We start from the raw sequence: 23294 nt of genomic DNA, 5'->3' as shown, positions 1-23294 counted from the left end.
TAATCTAGTGGAAGAACAAATTATTGTAAGTGACGATGAAAGCTGTACAGAGGAGAGCAGTTCTGTAATTAACGAAGAGGTGACACAGCTGCAAGATGATAATGCTAGATTGCCTAGAAGACCTGTTAGGAGACCTAGATATTTAGATGACTATGATACTGATTTTTAAATGTAAGACTGGAAAACTTTGTGTTAATTAAATAAGAAATTATTTTATTTGACTTTGAGATGTTTAAACTTAATACATAGTGTAAATTGTTTTCATACTCAAATTAAAAGAAGAGAGATGTTGTAAGATTAGTTGTTTCTGAACGCATTTTGTTGGGTTTTTCTTATCTGTAGAGCGCTCGACTCTGTATGTGTTCTGCTCAAGGATGTACGTTGGTTTTTCTATTAAAACTACTTGATTATGCTATGAAGATCAGTTTTATTATCTTATTCCCATCATAACAATTAGCAAGAGCCTAAAGACAAGCTCACATAAATATCTCTTAGACATGTACATAACAAATTACAAAATAAATGTTAAAAGTTAACAATATAAGATTGAAAATAAAATTAGTAGTGAATTAAATATAATGCTATTTTCAGCTAAGATGAATTCAATAATAATGAACGTTTTCAAAAGTGCCTCGAACAATCTAACAATCTGGAAAAACTACAGCTCAAACAAACCAGCAAGTTTTTTTTTTCACCTTCAAAGTTTGAAAATTAAGTTTTATTATTGTAGAATTAGTTTTGGCAAATGTTTTTAATAACATACAAATTAAAGGGTCGTGCACGAAAGATTCAACTGTTTTTGTAAGTAGGGTATTTAACGATTAGAGTGACGCATTATCCCTGCTTTGCTATATATTGGAAATTAGACGCACGTGCTGATGTCGGCGAGCAACTAAAAATAATCAAGAAACTGGAAAAGAATTCAAGTTTATTTTGAAAATGAGCGATACTCTAGAGTTTTCTACGAGTAATTTAGAACGTTGCTCGTACAGATACCTGCAGCAAGTCGCCAAATCTATGAGCCTACCATCCAATGTTAAGGCAAGTATTTGTTTGAACTTTAGCTGTAAGATATAATTTCTGCTTTAGATATTATTTGAGATTAAAGATATACCGAAATCAGTGATTATACAGCAAACTATATATTTTGCTTGGCAAAGCTAAGTATTTCAATTTCAATAGTCTAATAGTTCAAAAAAAAGGAAGAATAGTTAAGTAGCCCCTTTAGTAAGGATGTAGGTAAACTTTTAGGGGCTGTTTCACCATCTATTGATTAGCGTTAACCGATGGTTAAATGTGATGCCGTCTCTGTCTATTCGAACAAAACAAATAGAGATGGCATCACACCTAACCGCCAGTTAACACTAATCAATGGATGGTGAAACAGCCCCTTAGTCTAGTAAAGTTGTAACTCATCCCAACCTATACTCGTCGCACTGCTAGCCACAGGCCTCCTCTCAGAATAAGAGGGCTTGGGCCATAGTTCCTAAGCGATCCCAGTGCAGATTGGGGACTTAGAACCAGTAGTTATGTAATAATATTGAACTCTGATTTATTTATGCAACAAAACTTGTTAAATTTGGTTGCTATAACCATCCTATTTGCTTACCCTGCTGGCTGCTATTGTAAAAGCAGGGCCATCTTTCACCTATTAGAGGCCTTTGGCACAACATGCTGCATACATTAAATAAGCCTGGCTTTCAGACGAGAGTTGAGTAGCTATCGGTTATAGTTTGGTGATGGAGTAGGGACTAGGGGGCTTGTTTCAATTGGGGTCCCTGGGCACGTGCCCAGTGAGGAAGAGAGGCCTGTAAAAAGGTGCCTCTAGTACTGTTTGGGCCTGTTTCTTATTGGTAACTCTATGTGACAGATATTGTGATGCCGTCTACGTCTGTTTTTTCTAAATAAACAGAGATAGCAATACATTTATCTGTCACACAAAATTTATCAATGAAATGTAAAACAGGCCCTAAATATCTATCAACTGCAGTAATCCTAACATAATAAGACAACAGGAGGATTTTTGTCTAACATACCTACTTGGAAACAATCATTTTCACTACTTCTCTCTGCCATATGGAATAGAATTAGGGTAGAAAGAGCTGGTGAATGTGATTGCAAGCACCCACGCGTTAGCCAATAGAAACTCAAGAGCCATATTGTGCAAAGTACTTGGAATCACTATCGAGGGTAGAAAAAGATGGTAAATGCAATCTCAAGCACTCCTGCACTATTTATGTATTAAAATAAAAACTTGCTACATACTTACAGCTTGCACCAAAACAAAGCAGTGAATAAGATAACTTTATAGCTTACACTTGTCAAATAGACAATTCAGCCTCTGTTTGCACAGTTTCTTCTCTTGTTTCATAAATATGGCCATAGATTGTATAGATAAAACTGAACAAACCATTTTCTGGTCTAAGAACATTGAAAACCAGTTTTGCCATCCTATGTTTCATTTACCAACTATTGTTAAATCTTATAATATTTTAATGAGGCTTTAGCACACCGAATGTGACTATTATTATCTTAATTGGGAAGCCTCAGATACATGTTACACTCTCCCTTGTACCAAAATCAAGACAGTAGATGCAATGACCCATGTAATGAATTTGTTATTCAGCATTGCTTCTTCTGTAAGTGGTTGACTCAGAATCATTTATAGTATACCTCGTTCCATTCAACACACCCATACCGTCCATATACTTGTCTGTGGCATGTAACGAATTTTAGACCGACACTTTTTTTTAGTGTTTGGTGATGTTCAGTGGGCGGATGGTGGATGCAATTGATGTCAAATTCATGTCAAACTATATGCGTAATATGGATATGACTACAACTGGTTTAAAAAAGAAAAATTAATTGAAAAATAGTTAGATAAATTTATTGTTGTAGTAAATAATCGTATTTTTTTTCTATAAGTATAATACATATTTTCACTGCATTCTTTTTATATTTCAGTATGTAAGAGGTGCATATTCATAGTGATACTTCCCCATTATTAGAAACATTATCACCATCACTCAAATTTCTATACATTTTATACAAAATTATTAATCGAAGTTTAATAAAATTTGTATCCATCTTATGCTTTCGTCACCATATTGCATCCATCATCCGCCCTTTAGTGATGTTCCACAGCTGGGCTCAATCTCCATTGGATTTCCAACTTGCCCTATTTTTATAAAAAAAAATATTTTGCAGAAAGTTCACCTGATAGACTTAATAATTGCGAAGAAGACTTCTCCAGTTGCCGAGGTGGACCGAATGGTGCGCCGGATAAAGCTGCAGCGGAAACATCAGGCACAGTGCAAGAAGAGGCGACAACGGACTCATATTACAACCATCAAGGTATGTCTTTTATACTATAGGTTGAGAGACAAGCAAGGTGAGTGTCACCAACCATGGACCCACTACACTACATGACTACAACACCAATATAGGACTAAGGGGCTGTTTCACCACCCATGGATAAATGTTATGCAGCCTCTGTTTGTTTACTTCGAATAGATGGAGACGGCATCTCATTTATCCGTCAGTTAAACAATATAGGGTTGATTCCTGTGTAAAAAAAAAATATTTAGTCTGCCAGGTTCATCATCATTATCAACCATAGGACGTCCCGTCCACTGTCAGACATAGGCCTCCCCCATAGACCTCCAGTTGCTTCGGTTAGAAGCGTCTGCATCCACCGTGAACCCGCGACTTTAACCAGGGGGCTTCACGTCACGCGGAACTTGTATTTTATCATTTTTAGTTTAATTGACAAGAGAACAATGTGTCCAATATTTCTGAAAATCTGATTTTTTTAAGATAACTAGGCCTATTGTGTAGACTAACTAGTGTTTGAGGTGATGAAACAAACTTCTTTAAAGGGCTGTTTCACCACCCATTGATTAGTTTGACGGATAAATGTGATGCCGTCTCCGTCTATTCGAACAAAACAAAAAGAGACGGCATCACATTTATCCGTCGAATAAATTTAATCAGTGGATGATGAAACAAGAACAGGGGCACACGGCGGCCACGACCAAAATACGCGTTCTTGAATCTACATAATCACGACGACGTCTGTACACGCGTGCGTAAGACACACAGGGCTGACTATCGCAAAACCCTAGTACTATAAGTACTACCAATGACATTTAAAGGTACTTATATGTAGGTATGGCTTAGATATGTGCAAATAAATGTAATCGTTAATCTTTCCTATTTATTTAAACCTACTTAAAATGTGTCTGTCTGTGTATTTAAGCATTATTATTTTCAATTACAATAGATTTAGGTACAACTACAAACTTAAACGAATTATTTGGTAGGTAGTTATTTCATGTATTAATCGCAATAGTTTCAGAAATCATTATTTATTTTTTATAAAAGGAAGTAGGGAGGGTGCCGTTAACATTTCGCAAAATTATTGCTCCCGAACTTAGTGCCGTGCGGCCGACATACATCGTGTTGCGCACCCGACAGCAGGGCTACTACGAAACTCGGAAGTTCGTGTCGTGTGGTCCCTCTGACACTTATACTATTTAATACGAGAGTGAGAGGGACGGTACGATACGAACTTCGAGTTTCGAGTTTTGTAGTAGCCATGCTGCTTTCCTGCGGTTTTCCTGCAATCTGCGCTTGAGGGGTGGGGTAACTCGAATCTGGCCATTCTGTACGTTAGTACTATTATATATTTTGTGACAGGGGGTTAACTTCTTAAATTTGGCACATACAAACAGTATCCAAAAATAAAACAATTGAATTCATAACTAATGATGGAATTATTTGGTATCAATGTTCATACTGAAAAACAATATCTATCACTGAACTATAAAACAATTAATTTTCTCACCCGTGACCTTACAATAGCTACGTCCATGTAACAATGTGTGGTCATGTAGTTCCTCCATTTCCACACTGTAAGATAAGAACACACGTACAAACATTGAGTGTAGTGTGGAAGTAGAGGAGCTGCCTGAACACACATTTGTTACATAGACGTACTGTAAGGTTGCGGGTGAGCAAGGTAACTTTTTTCTTGTAAACTGTATGTAAATAGTTCCTGATTGTTATAAAATAACTAGAGTTGCCGCGAATATTCGCTATTATTCGGTATTCGGCATTATTCGAATTTTTTTTGCTATTCGTCGAATATCTAATAATAATGTCTATTATTCGACATGCGGCGAATAGTTGTCTAAACTTTTAAATGAAAAAAAACTATAGGCTTAAATAATCACTTTATTTTTGAAATACAAACTGAAACACAGATGCACAGAAAAAATTAAAATAAGACCATCACTGGGAATCGAACCCAGGTCCTCGGTAATCCGTACGCGTGCTATACCGCTACACCACTGATGGTCAACGGTACCGACACGAATTTCCCTATGCACCTTATATCTCAGCTGTGTTTCTTACTTAGTCACTTAAGCAGCGACGCTAGCGACATCTATGCGTAAGCCCTCAAACTTTTTCGGCATTCCTTTGGAACTAACGCTCACCCGGACAAGAGATATCGTTTCTAAGCAATCAAATAAGATTGGTTTTTGGAATCTTTTTGTATTTTTATTTTAATTCAAATTTAGGTGACTAAGTAAAGACACAAGCTGAGATATAAGGTGCATAGGAAATTCGTGTCGGTACCGTTGACCATCAGTGGTGTAGCGGTATAGCACGCGGTACGGATTACCGAGGACCTGGGTTCGATTCCCAGTGATGGTCTTATTTTTCTGTTTTTTCTGTGCACTTGTTTCAGTTTGTATTTTCAATTTCGGTTTACGGGATAATATACGTAAAAGTAAAAATTTGGAATTGAAATAAAAATACAAAAGATTCCAAAAAACAATCTTCACTTTGTTTTTCTTAAAAAACAAAACACACAGTTTAGTACTTATTAATTATTATCATTAAGGGGCTGTTTCACCATCCGTTGATTAGTGTTAACTGGCGGTTAGGTGTGATGCCGCTTTTTTTTCATACAATAAAATAGGTAGGTATATAACGTACAAGAAATGGGTTGCCAGCATTTAAAAATGTAAAAATCAGTATAATATCAGAATGTGAGACTGATTGACTGATTTCCTTTGTACATCTCTTTCTCTTGTTAATTGTAATTTTCATATGTTTTATGTACAATAAAGAGTTACAATACAATACAATTTCCTAACTTCATTTTCTTTTCTCATAACCTTCGAAAAAATTTAGATTACAGTAGGTAAAAAAATAAATGATTCTACAAGCGTGATAGGTAGGTACCTACATTCGATAACAAATAATCTATTTTTTATATTCCTTTGTTAATATCAAATAATAATAGCGAATTATTCGAGTATGCGCCATAGGGAATGGCGATTAATCGGTATTCGACTATTCGCTATTACAACTATTCGCGGCAACTATAAAAATAACCCTAACTTAACCAGGAACTATCCTGAATTTTTTATGGCTTTAGAGAAAAAAAGAGTATTGCAAATGATCATTATTTATGTTATGACAAACATAACATTATGGCTTAAAGTGTTATGGATCGCGAACGGGGACCCAGGTAAATCGCAGCCTCCTTCTGTAAAAAAACATATCTGTAATTTATTATCATAAGCTCTCAACTTAACTACAAACTTATCCGCTTGTGGTATTTTAATCATGAACGAATTCTTCCCAACTATGTAGCGGCATTCAACTAGTCCTTAATAATACAAAACAAGATTAATTAGCAACATATATTTGCAAAATTGCGTTATCAACAAGTGTGTTAGAAAGTTCAGAACAATGCTTCACTATTTTTTTCAGTCATTAGCTCAACCCAAATAGTATACACGACTGGCGGCCAATAGCAATAGCGGCAATACAGCCATCTCGTTCTGACGCCGTCATTAGAAAGAGATGGCTAGATCTACTACTATTTGGGTAGACCACGGGTAGACAATCTATTTAGCTTAGGATGGAAGGATTGCTGGGGCCAGAACATCTGAAACCCTTTTAGCATGATAATAATTTTTGGACCAATAATCTATTTGCTGGCTTTCTGCACACAAAAGTCCCAGAAAATCACTGAGTTTATTTTTTAATTAGAACAAACTAAAATAAAATAAAACCATTTTCCTTCAACAGTCCCCATTCTGCTCTGTCAATAGAATATCAGCTTATATCACCCACCCCATCTTTTTGATGGTTGTCTTCTTTTCTGATGCTGTCCTTAGAGTTTGCACCATTTCTTACTTCTGAATCTGTGCAAGTGAGGAAAATTATCAATATAAATTAAGTATAAAAAGAATAATGGACAAAATACGTAATAGTCATGTGATATAACATAAATTTTGGTAAAACTATTAATTATACAAACTTTTAGTATCGTGTAGCTCTACAGATTGATTTATCATCATCATCCCAGCCTATATACGTCCCACTGCTGGGCACAGGCCTCCTCTCAGAACAAGAGGGCTTGGGTTCTGAAGCGATAATACCGCCTTTTGCTTACCTTTGATAATCTCTATCTGCCTGTGTTTGCTTACTATGTGTTGATTTTCAATCAATAAAGAGTCATTATTGTATTGTATTGTATTTTGGTACACTCGAGTTCATACATTTTTGATCAAAAATATCTGGACACGACTATTGTTAACGGCGTAGGAGCGTGTTCAGATATTTTTGATCAAATTTTTGCTCACAAGATTATGAACTCGACTGTACATACCAGTGAAAGCAATTACTCTTTAAAGTTATTGTCAGAAGGGCCGGGCTGAAAATCAGCGCTGGATTTATCTTCAGCATATGCTGAGACCGGTACATATTGCCAAGATTAGTTTTTAAGTTTTTGTTTTATTTATCTTCTTTTTTTTGTAATTTAACTAGCATGGCAATAAAGTTTTATTATTATTATTATATTTATTAACAAATAAACAAAATTCCAGGGTGACTCCTCGGACAGCGAAACATCACCACCAATAACAATAACACCGAAGAGACCAATCGTCCTCCGTTGCACTCCAGACGTTAGACAAGCCATCATCCGCTCGCAGCTCCAGCCCATCAAGGATGACAGGCTCACTATACCTGTTACCAGCGACAGGGTGTTAAGAAGCTTCAGTATCAAGACAGTTAACCCGGTGAAGTATGAAGCAAGCCAGATACAAGAAGCGACACAGCTGAGTATGCGCATTGTGAGGAAGTACAAGCCGAATATACTGTCCAGTGCCAAGGATAGGCAGATGGTGCCGGTTTCACAAATGGTAAGATAACGTGTGCTGTAGCCCTGGCTCTTGCTGAAATTTTGAAAAAAGGCGGAAAAATAAGAAGAATCGGCCAATTGCGAGTCGGACTCGCGCATGAAGGGTTCCGTACCATTATATCTCTCCGTACCCATACAGAAAGAAAGAAAAAAACATTTATTGCCACAAAACACATTAAATAAGATGTCATACAAAATCAACCAATGACAACCAATCAATCAATGAAAATAGGACAAAAACACACAAAATATAGGTACCTCGTTGAGTTTCTTGCCGGATTCTTCTCAACAGAGGTTTTTCTGAACCGGTGGTAATTTACAGCCATATCAAGTAGCGGTTACGACATTGATCTGTTGAATAGTACCTTTAAAAATAAATAATTAAATTAAAATAAAATGACGTCAGAGGGGCTCCCACACAACAAACGTGTTTTTTGGCGTTTTTTGCTGATGGGATGGATGTCTAATGTTGTATAGATAATTGTACGAAACCCTTTGTGCACGAGTCCGACTCGCACTTAGCCGGTTTTTCTATACTGTGCTTGTACCTTTTCAGCCAATGCTGATCAAAAGACCAAGACTCCTGAGCGGCATCTACCCAATAAGCACCGACATAAACTACCACCTCCAAAGCGTCGGTGTCAGAAACAGCGAAGGGAAGCTGTCAAAAATTAATGCCATCATACACAAACCTCGTACTGAAGACAAGAGCCAACAAACCATGCTGAGTAACTTTAAGATGAACATGGAGGTTGCTATGCAGGATCTGTTGAATAGCAGCTTTGAGACGCAGGACATGCAAAGTTTGAACTATCCTAATACTTCTGGTAAGCTTCCTTTATTACCCGAGCAGGCTTAACAGTATTAAGGTTTTTTTTTTTATTCAACTGGATGGCAAACGAGCAAGTGGGTCTCCTGATGATAAGAGATCACCACCGCCCATAGACACCTGCAACACCAGGGGGATTGCAGATGCGTTGCCAACCTAGAGGCCTAAGATGGGATACCTCAAGTGCCAGTAATTTCACCGGCTGTCTTACTCTCCACGCCGAAACACAACAGTGCAAGCACTGCTGCTTCACGGCAGGATTAGCGAGCAAGATGGTGGTAGCAATCCGGGCGGACCTTGCACAAGGTCCTACCACCTGCTGCTGCTGCTGGTTTCATCATTATCATAATTAAATTAATAATACTAATAATATAAATGCGAAAGTGTGTCAAAGTCAAAGTCAAAATATCTTTATGCAATTTAAGCACTTATGAATGTCAAAAAAATTAACCACCGGTTCGGAAAAGCCTCTGTTGAGAAGAATCCGGCAAGAAACTCAACGAGGTATATTTTTTAAACAGATATATTCATGTTAGTATTTAACACAACTTTATTTTTAACACAGTAGGTTTGCTATTTGAAGGGATCGCTAATGCGGATCGGAATTATTTCCAAATATCTCTGTCCATGATATAATCATTAACTTTATAACAATATAAAGGTATAACAGTATAAAGGTTTCATCATTATCATAGTTAAATTAATAGTACTAATAATATAAATGCGACAGTGTGTGTTTGTATGTTTGTCCGTCTTTCACGTTGAAACGGAGCGACGGATCGACGTGATTTTTGGCTTAGAGATAGTTTATGGGCCAGAGAGTGATATAGGCTACTTTTTATCCCGGAAAAATGCACAGTTCCCGAGGGAACAGCGCGCGATAACCGAACTCCACGCGGGCGGTGCCGCGGGCAAAAGCTAGTAACCGTATAAAGGTTTCGTCATCATCATAGTTAAAATATTGTATTGTATTGTGCTGTTTCCACTAGAGCTGTGCTGTGCGGGGATATGGAAATGAAGCGGTTCTATTGACGTCCAGATGGCCTAGTGGTTAGAGAACCTGACTACGAAGCTTGAGGTCCCGGGTTCGATTCCCGTGTCGGGGCAGAATTTGTATGAAAAATACGAATGTTTGTTCTCGGGTCTTGGGTGTTTAATATGTATTTAAGTGTGTGTCTATTTATATAATTATATTTATCCGTTGCTTAGTACCCATAACACAAGCTTTGCTAAGCTTACTTTTGGACTAGGTCAATTGGTGTGAATTGTCCCGTGATATTTATATTTATTCATGAAAACACATTCCTTGCATCACATCTTCGCACATCTCTGATGGATACGCAGCCTAAACAATTACGTTTATGCAACCAATGCGTGTTCATGCAGCCCCTCCGCCACCCTGTAAGAACACGCATTCAAATCCAGCTGTCACCACAACCAACACAGTTCACCACGCTACCAGATATTAGACTAAAAATGTTCATTCCAGGTGTACCAGAATCCATCCCAGACATCCACGAGTCGACTTCCTCCGTATACTATCACAAGAAGATCCGAGCGGAGCAGGTGCGAGAGAGAAGGATGAGCGCTCAGACTCGCTGCGAGCTGCCGCGGATCAACGACGCGTTCGACCAGTTCAAGATGGCCGCCAGGGACGTCACGCAGCCGCTTTATGTGCAAGTCAGCGAGGAGTCTGAAAGGAGTGAGAGTCTTTACCCAACACTACACCATAGCATAGATTTGTAGTAATAGTCAGTGGGCGGATGACGGATGCAATTTACGTTAAAATCATGTCGAACGATATACGTAATATGGATATGACTACAATGAATCGCGTTTAATGACTAGAGCTAATAGGTTTAAAAAATGAGACGCGTAATTAGAATAGTTAGATAATTTATTGTTTGTAGTAATCGTATTTTTTCTATATTACATATTTTTAGTATTTCTTTTTATAGTTCACTTATCCATTAGTAGGAAAAAATTACCTCTTTACATCTACAGATAACAGGTGCCTATACGTAAAGTGATACTTAACCATTATTAGGAGCATTATCACCATCACTCACTATACATTTTATACAAAAATATTAATCGAAGTTTAATAAAAGTCTTATCCATCTTATGCTCTCGCCACCATATTCCATCAACCGCCCTTTAGTAATAGTAAACCTCGACTTCTATTTAGAGGTATAACGTTTTAAATTTTCGTGACTTTCACTCATAATGAATGACCAAGAGCCCGCGACGGCCAGATCTTCATAATATTCTTGATGTAGTGTTAACTTTGGCAGGTACAAAATTCGAAAATCGATAGTGGTGACTTTGGCTGGTAACAGGGGAGTTACTTCGAAATTTGAAAACCGAAGTTCGTATCGTACCGTCCCTCTCAGTCTCGTATTATATAATAGTAGCGTCAGCGGGACGGCAACATACGAAGTTCGAATTTTGCACTTCGTAGTATAAGGCCATGCAAACAGATGTTTCTTTTCTCTTCTCTTTTTAACTTTGCTAATATTTTTCGTCCACCAACAAGATGGACGGATGATCTGCGGCCGTATTTTCTAACGTTTCTGACGCTTTTTTGTATGAGAAATCTGTCATTTGATTGCGATCGCGAGCGGCCTCTGGTTAAAGTCGCGGGTTCACGGTAGATGCAAGCCGCTTCCAACCGAGGCAACTGGAGGTCTATGGGGGAGGTCTATGTCTGACAGTGGACGTCCTACGGCTGAGATGATGATGACGATGATGATTTTTTTTTTCAGTCGTCCACATTAGACCATATAGACGACCGGATGGCCTCGTGGTTAAAGAACCTGACTACAAAGCTTGAGGTCCCGGGTTCGATTCCCGGCCGGGGCAGATATTTGTATGAATAATACGAATGTTTATTCTCGGGTCTTGGATGTTTAATATGTATTTAAGTATGTATTTATCTATATAAGTATGTTTATCCGTTGCCTAGTATCCATAGTACAAGCTTTGCTTAGTTTGGGACTAGGTCAATTGGTGTCAAGTGTCCCATGATATTATTATTATTCTTCTTTGTTCGTCTATTAACGGTCTTACATGCTTTACGTTTCCAGTACTGAACTACCCGAGTTTTGCTCGCAACTCTAGTCTGCTCGAGCCAATGTATAACTTCAAAAATCAGTTCCTGACGACTCAACCGCTGTTGCAACTAGCTACCACAAACAACACACATTGCGTCTACAGTACCCCCACTGTGGCTACTGCGTAAGTATATCCATATTTATCACCTCCTAAATGATTATATTATCTTAAGAGCGTTTATACCTGCTGAGCTGGCAACGTTGCATTTTTGTTGTTCTCGATTATTCCATAAAAATTTAATGAAAATGAAAAATGTGGTCTAATAGAACTGTTCTTAATATATAAGTTAACTAGCTTTTGCCCGCGGTTTCGCCCGCGTGGAATTCGGTTATCGCGCGCTGTTCCCTCGGGAACTGTGCATTATTCCGGGATAAAAAGTAGCCCATGTCGCTCTCTGGCCCATAAACTATCTCTATGCCAAAAATCATGTCGCTCCGTCGCTCCGTTTCGACGTGAAAGACGGACAAATATACAAACACACACTTTCGCATTTATAATATTAAGTATGGATGTGTCTACTCCAATAATTATTCGTGATAGACTTTTATATTTAAAAAAAATAACAAATGTTTATTATCAGTTTTTAAAGAAAATAAAAGTCTATCACGAATAATTATTGAAATAGACACATTAACTTATATATTAAGAACAGTTCTAACAGACCACATTTTTAATTTTCATTCAATTTTTATGGAATAATCGAGAAAAACTAACAAAAATGCAACGTTGCCAGCTCAGCAGGTATAAGCGCTCTTAAAGGATTCTACTCATTACACCGTGTCATACCATGTAATAGCAACGTTTCAGACAAAATTATATCGAAAAGTATGGGACATGTCCACTAGCACGTTCCGTAAGCAACCGTCGCCGTCGCGTGACGCATGCGTTTGACATTCCGTTACTGATACGTTCCTATTACGGCCATGGCATGATACGATGTAGTGGTACACCTTAATGGAAATGGGTAGTTCTACGAGCATTGCAACCGCGAATATTATTCTATTCTGTCGCGGGATCCTGTTTGCCGAAAATCCCCCAATTATTAATTTCTTAACTGTTTCATATGGATGAATGTTTTTTTTCTGAAACTGTAAACTATTACAGGATATATTTCAGGACTATACTATAGAACCCTATAGGTTATGTTAGCTTAGTTTTACACCAATCCTGAAGTACTTACAGTTTAAAAAAAAAATCGTCTAAGTATACGAAACAGTTGAAAAATGACTCGTTTAGACAAAATATTTTCGGAGAACAATTAGAGAACCTCTGTCGCATATATTGAAGAAATGATCCACTCCGAATGGAAGGTTTTTATAAAAAGATATAGTGTGCTTGCATTTTAATTACCTTCAAGTGTGGCATCTTTGCCTTTTGCCTTCTGCAAGCAACTTTGTATAATCTACTTTTTAAGTCAATGTGTGTAATTTTTAAACTGAAATGGCTGATAACTCCTGATTAAACAAATTTCATTGAGAGAGATTTCATATAGTAATAACAGATTTGTTAGTGAAAGGTCTGAGGGCAAAGTTACGAAGAAAAAGGCAAAGTTGCTTCATTTGATGGTAGTTAAAATGTTATGCTAACTGTTGCTCAATTTGAACATGTGCTGGGCACAGTAAAAAAGTACATTGCGATAGATCCTCCTAGTCAAAATACCACTTACGTCGACGTTTCAACCACATTACAGTGGCCGTAGTCACGGGTAGACTGAAGTGTAGGGTGTCAAGTCTGCCTAGCAGCGCGAGTCCTTCGAACTAGCCGCACTTGATCACAAAAAGCACCGGCACTCATATCTCGAACTACCCGCACTTGGTCATTTTTATTTGTCACCCCATCACCTCGATCGATCCACAATTAACACCTATATGCGACAGAAAACTGATCGCTCGCAGAACTACCCAAATGTGGAATTATTTGCTGTAATTCTTTTAATGAAACTTGCAATTCCTTTTTCGCTTTTGTTACTAGTTCCTTCCATCCTCATTTATCTTGTACGGAAAAAATTACAGCTAGCCTTTTCACTCGATTCTTTTAGGTTTTCGTGACGATAGGAAATATGCTTGGAACAATTTTTTCTCTTAAATAACTTTTAACTGGAAAATAAAACGAATGACGTGAAAATCATCAATTGCAATATTTGTTGAAAGTAAAGAAGATACAGGCGAATGAAGTTTGTATTTCATCGTTTTTAAGAAAAAATAAATATGGGCTTTCTATGGTCATGTTATGTGCCGTCCCATGGTGCCGTCATAGTTCATGTTAGATCTCTGTGTTAACTGACAATTTAAATCGTCCGTATCTTCGTATTTTTTTAAGATATTTAAAAATCTTCCACAACTCGGTTTGTGGAACAATACAAATATATTCCAACAAATAAAAGAAATGCTTGCATATTCCCTATTTCGCACTCCCACATCAAGAGAAGGTATATCAACAAAAAAATAATCTACAATTTTAATTTACATCGAAAATGCAAACTGAAACCTAGATGCACAGAAAAACCAGAAAAAGAGACCAGCGCTATATATAGGAGAAATTTGTGTCTGTACTCCTGTCCAGTGGTGGTGTAGCGGTATAGCACGCAGCACAGAATGCTGAGGACCTGGGTTCGATTCCCAGCGCTGGTCTCTTTTTCTGGTTTTTCTGTGCATCTGTTTCAGTTTGTATTTTCGATGTGGATTTTACGGGATGACCGTAAAAGTAACAAAATTTGGAGTTGAAATAAAAATGACTCCAAAGACCAATCTTGATTTAGTCCTCCCAGAAATTGAATGAACTGAATGAATGAATTGGATATTATTTTGAGCTGGTCAACTTAGCATACACTTGATTTAGGAGTGCAATTAGTTTGGTCTCATTTTTTTGTGTATTTCTACGTAAAGTAACAAATAAATGTTTCGTTTACTTTGTTTGCGCTTTAACCGCACACGCTTTGCTTGTGTTGCTTGCATGTTTGGTGGCTTTCAGAGCACCGTACAAGCCTACGACCGTTTCCAGCACTGAACCTTACATGGCTTGTAAGTCACGCTTTTTTACTAATTTGGGTTTTTTTTTCACATTGAGTCTTAAAATAAAGGCGGGAACATACTACTAAAACGCGACGCCACGCCACGTCGTCCGACGCATGTGTCTATCTGCAACTAACCATCCTAAATAATAAATGTGTAATATTATAAATGTGAAAGAAACTCTGTCTGTTACCTTTTCACGCTTCAACCGCTGAACCGACTTATACGAAATTCGGTATGGAGATAGACTTTTTACCCCGGAAATATGTATAGTGTACCCGCGGGATAGCGATAAACGTAGTCTACGCAGACGGGGTCGCGGTCAACAGCTAGTATTAAATATATGGGAGTGATTAGTACTGACACGCGTTGGATGGCGTGTCGCAAGCGTGGCGTGGCGTCGGATTTTAATAGTATGTCCGCACCTTTGATCCAGTTTATTTCATCATAATTCATAATGTTGACTCCAACTTTTTTGCTTAATGACAACCGTTCGCTTTAGGGTTGCATAAGTTGGGCTGAACATTTTTAAAGGGTGTTCAAAGTGTACTGTGTATATCAAAGTTTACTATATTTTGAATATAAAAATCCAATGAATAGGGCAAAACACTATGTCCACGCAATAAGAGTGAGAAAGTCGTTTTTCCGTCCATACTTGTCGTTTCACGTCGGCCGAGCCAATCGCCATCTTTTTCGCGCGCGCGCGCGCATACTTTTTTGCGTGCGTGGTTATAGAGCGTTTTTTGATTGGCTAAAGCCGGGTCCGCATCGATAGACGTGGGGAGACCCTTAACCTAACTAACCCAACCACTGAAATATTCTGGATTGATTTTAAAATATCGGAAATATCTGTGCCTGTGCCACGCCTACCGAAATACGATTCCTCTTGCACTGCTCGCGCCTCGTACGCGTGCACAGTGTTCACATACGTACTAACCGTAACATACGTACACATTTCTTCCAATGGTTGCTCTCAGCCGCATAGATATTTCAGGGGGCTACTACGACATTAGAAAATCGAAGTTCCTATCATACCGTCCCTTCCACTCTCGTATTAAATAAGTATTTGGTAAAAAAAAAACATTTTTAATACAAGCTTTTTTTGCTGACTGTACTTGTATTGTCATTCAAACTACATTTGAATACCAAATTTCAAGTCGATGCCATTAACCGTTGAAGAGTTCCGTCCTGTGGAGACGATCCTGGCTGGATTAGCAGGATGTCACTGAATGTTAGGTCTCCAGGATGCGTTACTTTCTACGACGTTTTTGATGACGTAATGGCAACATTTCATACCATTTTTGAGAAAAAACATAAGCGTCAGCGGGACAGCAAGATACGAAGTTCGAATTTTGCGTTTCTTAGTGTACGTAGGGACAGACGCTCTATACTTTATGTTAGGGTTGCCAACTGTCCCAAGTGTCCCATGTGTGATACAATACAAGTTTCATATCCTAGTATTTTGTAACTGTAACCCTATTTTATGTTTACTGTTATCTTATAATTAGAGACCGGATTATGTGTAATTGTATATTTGATTATGCAGTTGCGCATTTAGCACTTGTTCATCGGTTATTGCATATTTTGCCTATATTGCATATCTTGTGATGGTACATTTTTTCACTATATTTGCCATGTTTCTGGGTAGGATAGTTAATTATTCGTTACCAGAAGATGATCAGATTAGATGTCACTCAAAAAATACTGCCCTTTTACCTCAGTATGTAAATGTGGAACGATATTTTTACACTTTAAAAATATTTTGAGTGATTGGAGTTTGGAATAGTAACTCATTGTTAAAGTGTACTAAAGCAAAAAAATATTAAATACTAAGGCGTAGGCGTCACAATCTACAAGTCAACGCACGTAAAAAGAGCTCTGGATGGCTAGTGGAGGGGATACGTTTGCGCATCTGTCAACTAACAAGCCAATGGCGTGACGGCCGCGCGCGCGTTGCTACGCCCCCTCCCGCGTCCCCCGCTGCTCCGCCGCCAATTTGGTCCGTATTTCGCTCACTGCGCAGGTATATCGCCAGGAGCTCTTTTTACGTGCGTTGAGTTGTACGGCCTCGCGTTCTAAGCGGCCTCGCACCTGGATAGTTTCTCGTTTTATGCTCATTTAAAAACCATCATCCAATGTGAGGTGCCAAAAAATTAGGTCCTGTATTGACAGACTTGTATTTATTTGGAACATGTAAAGATGAATGATAATGTAGCAAACAATCCAGGAATAACATTGGTTTAAAATTTATCACGTTTGTACAGACGAGGAGCGGGATAGCCAATACCCGTATTACAACATGGACAGCTCGCAAATGACCGACTCCTTCAGGTTCTCATACCAGGATTATGACTTCCGATGCAATGAAGGTAAGGTTCTATTGATGCTCTGGGTTTTTTTTTCGAGATCGAATCAGAAATGAGGAGATACGTAGAAGAACAAGAGTCACTGACATACTACATACGGGTCACGATATGATTCTATCTGACTTGCAGAACAGCACACATCAAGCTCTTCGCGCGCGACCACACAATCCCAGGACCTGGGTGCTAACGTCACCATCTCGGACATGGTCGAAGACGCATTGGAACTCATCAGCCAGGATGGGGTAAGCCAATCTTATTAAATAAACAGTCTTATTTAGCTTAAAGGTCTCTAACACTCATACCATGATGTGACCGTATGTCAGCCGAAAGACGTCTACTGCTCAAATTTTATAATACGCCTTAGATATTAATATCTTCTTGAAAATACATTTGAATTTTGTATCTGTTTGATCAGTTATATTTTTAGAATTTTATTATAAACCGTAGGTATGCAATTTCCCAGGAACGACTTTTTGGTTTCAGCCAGTTTGTAAGATGGAACTTTAAATTTCCTTGTGTTTCTATTATAGCCTTTGGCTTATCGACGTTAGTGGGAAAATCACATATCTTTAAATTTTATTTATTACTAATAAGGCATGTTTTATTAATCCTAAGTTTTATTGCTCAAATAAGACCCATAGAAAGGGAGGGGAAATTAATTTTACCTGCTCATTAATAATAGACTCCATATAAAAAAAATGTTCGTTGGCTGGTCCTACATACGTAATCTAAGAAAATTAATAAAAAGTTTTGTTTACAGGACTACATGGAGCGAATGGGAATGGATATCAGAATGCAGTGTATTTTATGCAATTGGGCTGGACCCAAGATTATACTGGAATACCACATTAGGAAGGTAAACTTCAAAAGCATCCCTTTGTGACACTGTACTGAACTACCCGCTTCTACTGCTTCAATAGAAGTAAACATATTTCGTATAAACTCTTCGCAAAATGATTCCAATTACAAGCGAATAAAAAGTTTTGCCTTTAGTATAACGTAAGTTGTACTAGATTGAAATACCTATGTATGACAGTAAATGTCTATAGGTTAGGGAAAGAAGGCGACCGGAAACATAATTTATTTCACAGGATTTTAGGTACAATAAGATCTTAAAAATAACACACGAATCACTAAAATCTACCACAAATGGCATGCGAAATTAGTGTTTACATTTACTTGTAGTCTAAAAACTCCTGAACACTATAAAATATTTTTTCAATCAGCCATTTTTTTCAGAGCTCGTTTATATTTTATGAAGGTCTTTTATTGTGTCAGGCAGCTTGTTAAATATTTTGATACTCATTATATAAATATTCCTAGCTACTGGCGACAATTTTGACAATTGAATGTACAATTTATTGCGATACTGCGTACGAGAAGGATTTTTATACATACCTTTAGCTTGATCAAACTGATAGGCGGTTCTAAAAGAACATAAATGTATCAGAAAGTACTTCTAACAAATCCAGGCATATCACAGTCAAAAAACATTTCACAGGAACATATAGACCAGATAGACAAGCAAGAGAAACGCGATTGGAACATAACGTACAGCCTCGGCAGCCTGGTGCGGCAACAGCTGTGGAGTTGCCGCGTCATTGAACACGACGCCATTTTATACGTGCTTAGTGTCAAGCACGAGCATCCGGATTGCTTTATGGCCTCACTCTCGGTAAGTAAGACAGTGAAATAGAAAAGAAAGAAGAAATAAATAAATAAATAAATCATTTATTGTTGACAACCTTCGATATAAGAAAAATAAATTAAAGTTTATGCATGTCACAAAATGGTTCCAAATCAGTAAAAACTGCCGGTCTTGCGAACGGCGCTGTTCTTCCTTAAACAGGCTGACTGGATAGTGAGATTGGGATACTGGTGAGGTTGTGATACTAGCAAGATTAGGGTACTAGTAAAATGAAGGAGATTATTGAGGTTGGGAGACTATTGAGGGATAGGTATTATAGAGGGATAAGTATTAGTGAGATCGGGAGACAAATGAGGCTGGGAGACCAGTGCGATTGGGATACTAGTGAGATTGCAGTACTATTGAAATTGGTAGACTAGAAATTGGGAAAGAGAATGGTTGAGGGTGACTTGACGCTAATAAAAACATAATGGATCCCATAGTGGCACCCATTACCAAAATTTTAGTGCTGGTTACGACTTTGAATGGGTCCCAAAAGTTGAACTTTACGTTACTTAACAGATTCTGGACCTAGACTTGTTTTTTCCTTTTAGTTTTTAAGGCAATCCCGTTTTCGTTTAATTTGCTTAATATTTTATGTTATTTCAGTCGTTATCAGTGGATCCCACCGACCCGGAGCCCACGACTGGGACAATAACAGTCTTCAACAAAGTAACCGGCGAACCCCACACGTGGGAAGGCGAGATTCGCGAGATATCCCCCACCCTCCCCTACGGCAACGAGGCCCATCTCAAACTGGATCTGTCGTCACTGAACCTGCTACCAAACAGCGCTAACCTCAAGTTTGTCAACGGTGAACTGGTGAGGCAGTCCCCGAGCAAAGTTGTCTTTGGCCAAGACTTGAACGACATACACATCATATTGTTTGTTAAAATTTTCACTTAAATTTCGAACAGCTACATTAGTGAACAATGTTTTATCATCGTGTTTTTTCGGATATGCTCGTATGTATCGTGTTTTCTCAATTAGTTTCAGTAAATTTCGGTAAGCTAGTTGAGAGAGCAAGAAAAATACGAACTTATTCGATGAAATACGATTCCAAAACATGGTTCACTACGTCAGTACCTTTAGAGCCTTATCACACAAGGGAGCGCCGCGAAATCGCTGCGAGCGCTCAGCGAGTTCGTTGCGTATAGTGACGAAGATGCCCAATTATTATTGTGCAAGAGTGAACGATATGGCGTTCTTGGCGCTATACGCAACCAACACTCACGTACCACACTCGCGGCAATATCGTTGCGTGCTCGCTTCGCTTTCAACTCGCCCGAAAATCGACAATGTGATAAGCTCTTATATCTTCAGGGGTAGGCAATAGTGTCCACAGAAACTACGTATCCGAATTTAGTTAAGATTCGGCCTCAGTTTCGAAATCGAATCTTAATTCTAGGGAGATTTGTATACAAATCTTAGAATCTTAGAATTAATTAATTTTAAACATTTCAGCTGATTTTTGATTCTAAATTAAGTCACGCCTATGACTGAAACAATTGAAATAGCCCAAAGCATTTGTCAACAAGGGGACATTCATTAATTACGTGAGGTATTTAGGGGAGGGGAGCTCGAACCGAATCTCATCCAATCTCACGAGTCCCATCTCACAATCAAATTTTTCCGCAACAGTTAAAAATTATTACCTTTAAATTTTGATTCATGTATAATATGTCCTGTCGCGAACGCCACAAAGTACAATAGCTCTAAAACATGCATATTGCAAAATCTTGCGTGAGATTTTGGGAGGGGGGCGAGCCAAATCTCACGACATCTCACCAAGGGAGGAGGGGGTGTCCAAAAATTACCATCATCGCCTCACGTAATCAATGAACGCCCCCAATTAAAAAATCCTGAAAATTATTTGATAATGCGTAACGATTTCGTAGCGAGCGCGCAGCGATTTCGTCGCGTCTAGGGCTGGGACGCCATACTGTACAGTCAAGGGCATAAATATATGTACCAAGGCCACTAAGGTCGATGTATACATTAAAATGACGATGTAGCTGTATAGATAAAAATTTATGCCCTCGATTGTACAGTCCCGTACTTTCCCGCGAGTACGCAGCGAATTCGTTGCGCGCTCGTCTCGCCTTCAACTCCTGCAAATCGCCAGTGTGATAAGGCTATTATGTCACTTACAGGTAGAACTACTCATAATGATACTTTAACATTGATTGTTTTGTGAGTTATGTGGCCCTGCCTAAAAGTTACCGACCCCTGCTTTAATTCAAAAGATATAAAAAGACAAAAATGGTTATTAAAACGAGAAACGCGTAGACGCGCATCTCCACAATTTATATGAATGTAGTTGTAAATGTATGTACATGAACGCGTCTTTAGTCGCTGTCGGTACCGTCTGACACGCCGACTAAGACATTTTGTAAGCACGTGCCTTTACTCGTATGCACATCGATAATTTGCTGCAGAAGGAGTTTTTGCGAGTAAACAGATCTACCGAGTGGCCCATTTGAATGGATTCATAATAGTTTCAACTATGAGATAGAAAGATCTTTTCTAAGGAATCGTCATCGATTTTGGTGAGAAAAAAAACTGCATTCATAGAAACAAAAACACTTAGGTACTCAGTTCGACAGTCGAAAACCTTTTTTTTTTTTCAATACGATCGGTTTTAATCTTCGAACTACTTAAGTATTTTTTTTTATGAAGGCACTTTTTCTTATAACTAAATTCGATGGCATGGCTTCTTACAATTGATTTTTCTGTCTTAGTTTCAGTGTCATTCTGACTCATCCAAATGGTCCACCTTGAATACTGACAAAGAAAGGACAGCATTCCAAAGCAACAAAATGCATTAAATACTTATGTTTGAACCTTTAACTTTTTGACCGCCACGGTTGGTAAAACACGACAGTTGAAAAAAGTGCCATAGTGGCCATGTCGGCATTTCGTGGCGCATATGGAACGATTTTCAGAAAAAAGTTTTTGTCGGCTGTGGCTGTGGCCAAACGTGGCGGTTAAAAGGTTAAAAAAAATCGTTGATTCTTTTTTAAATCTTTAAAATCGTGTTGATTACTTGATATGTATATTTTGTTTTGATTTTGGAGTTTTTTTTTTTTGTTACTTTTGTATGTAGTTTTTGGATATTTTAGAAGAGTGAATCTTATAACACTTTGACTTTGAGGTATACTTTCTTTATTAAGAATTTATATTTGCCTGAACATAAAAGTTGTGATTAAAAAAAGACTAAAGCCAGTTCAAAAGTGGCAAGCTTGTCAGTATTATTAGGATTAAAGATGATTTTTAGTCATTATGTAATAATATATCTAAAACTTGTATAGATTCGTACTAAGCCGAATCTTGCATGCACTTGATCTCAATTTATCCCTTAAGTTGATTAAATTGGCATCTGAATCAAACTTGAATTGTTTTATTAACCGCGTAAGACCACGTAGTTATTGGAAAAAGTTCAATATCTCAAAAATGGCTATACCGATTTTGATGAAACTTGTCTAAGAATCATCGCTCGAACATCTGATTTCAAATAAAAAAACTGCATTCAAATCGGTCCATCCTACAGTGCCACAGACAGACATACAGACACACATAGCGGTGAAACTTATAACACCCCTTTGTTTATATTGGGGGTTAAAAAAGCCGTGATCGCCTAATGGTTTGACCTGTGGCCTCTCAAGCAGAGGATCGTGGGTTCAAACCTCAGCACCTAAACTACGGTAAAGGAAAAAATCGAGGGGAAACCGGCATAACCCTGCGAAGCAATTCAATAGTGCATATAAAGTTCCCAATCCGCACTGTGCACGCATGGGAACTATGGTACAAGCGCTCTCATTCTGAAGGGAGGCCTTTGCTCAGCAGCTGGACGTATAAAGGCTGGATGATTTAGTTAGTGGAATGGCAGACAGACCGCTTAGAACCTAGATTATATGTATCATGTCACAATCAAGGCGCACAGTCTTTTCGTCGAAACTTTGTAAGTATTGTGATATCGTCTCAGAATAACGACTATCGCTTATTTATCGCAAAATGTACGACTGGCGTCGCTTGCCACCCTACGCTCTGAGTTTCGTGGTAC

The 23294-nt window shown here is 38.2% G+C and overlaps 1 protein-coding gene across 2 annotated transcripts; it reads left to right on the top strand.

Annotated features, from left to right (window-relative positions):
* Positions 1–486: 486 nt before the first annotated feature.
* Positions 487–22602, top strand: LOC141440352 (uncharacterized). Of its 2 annotated transcripts, none has more exons than XM_074104860.1 (12): positions 487–1041; positions 3208–3354; positions 7908–8225; positions 8781–9051; positions 10543–10755; positions 12140–12290; positions 15168–15187; positions 17443–17547; positions 17674–17786; positions 18305–18400; positions 19046–19219; positions 19841–22602. In XM_074104860.1, the coding sequence occupies exons 1-12, from the start codon at positions 940–942 to the stop codon at positions 20135–20137; spliced, it is 2007 nt and encodes a 668-aa protein (XP_073960961.1). In that variant the 5' UTR covers positions 487–939; the 3' UTR covers positions 20138–22602. The 2 variants fall into 2 exon arrangements, with proteins under 2 accessions (XP_073960961.1, XP_073960960.1); XM_074104859.1 differs by having other exon boundaries at positions 15138–15187.
* Positions 22603–23294: the final 692 nt, after the last annotated feature.

The sequence above is a fragment of the Choristoneura fumiferana genome, chromosome 22, assembly GCF_025370935.1.
Source record: "Choristoneura fumiferana chromosome 22, NRCan_CFum_1, whole genome shotgun sequence".
Classification (NCBI taxonomy): Eukaryota; Metazoa; Arthropoda; class Insecta; order Lepidoptera; family Tortricidae; genus Choristoneura; species Choristoneura fumiferana.
The sequence above is the reverse complement of the archived record's forward strand: the minus strand, read 5'-3'. Positions and strand labels throughout refer to the sequence as shown.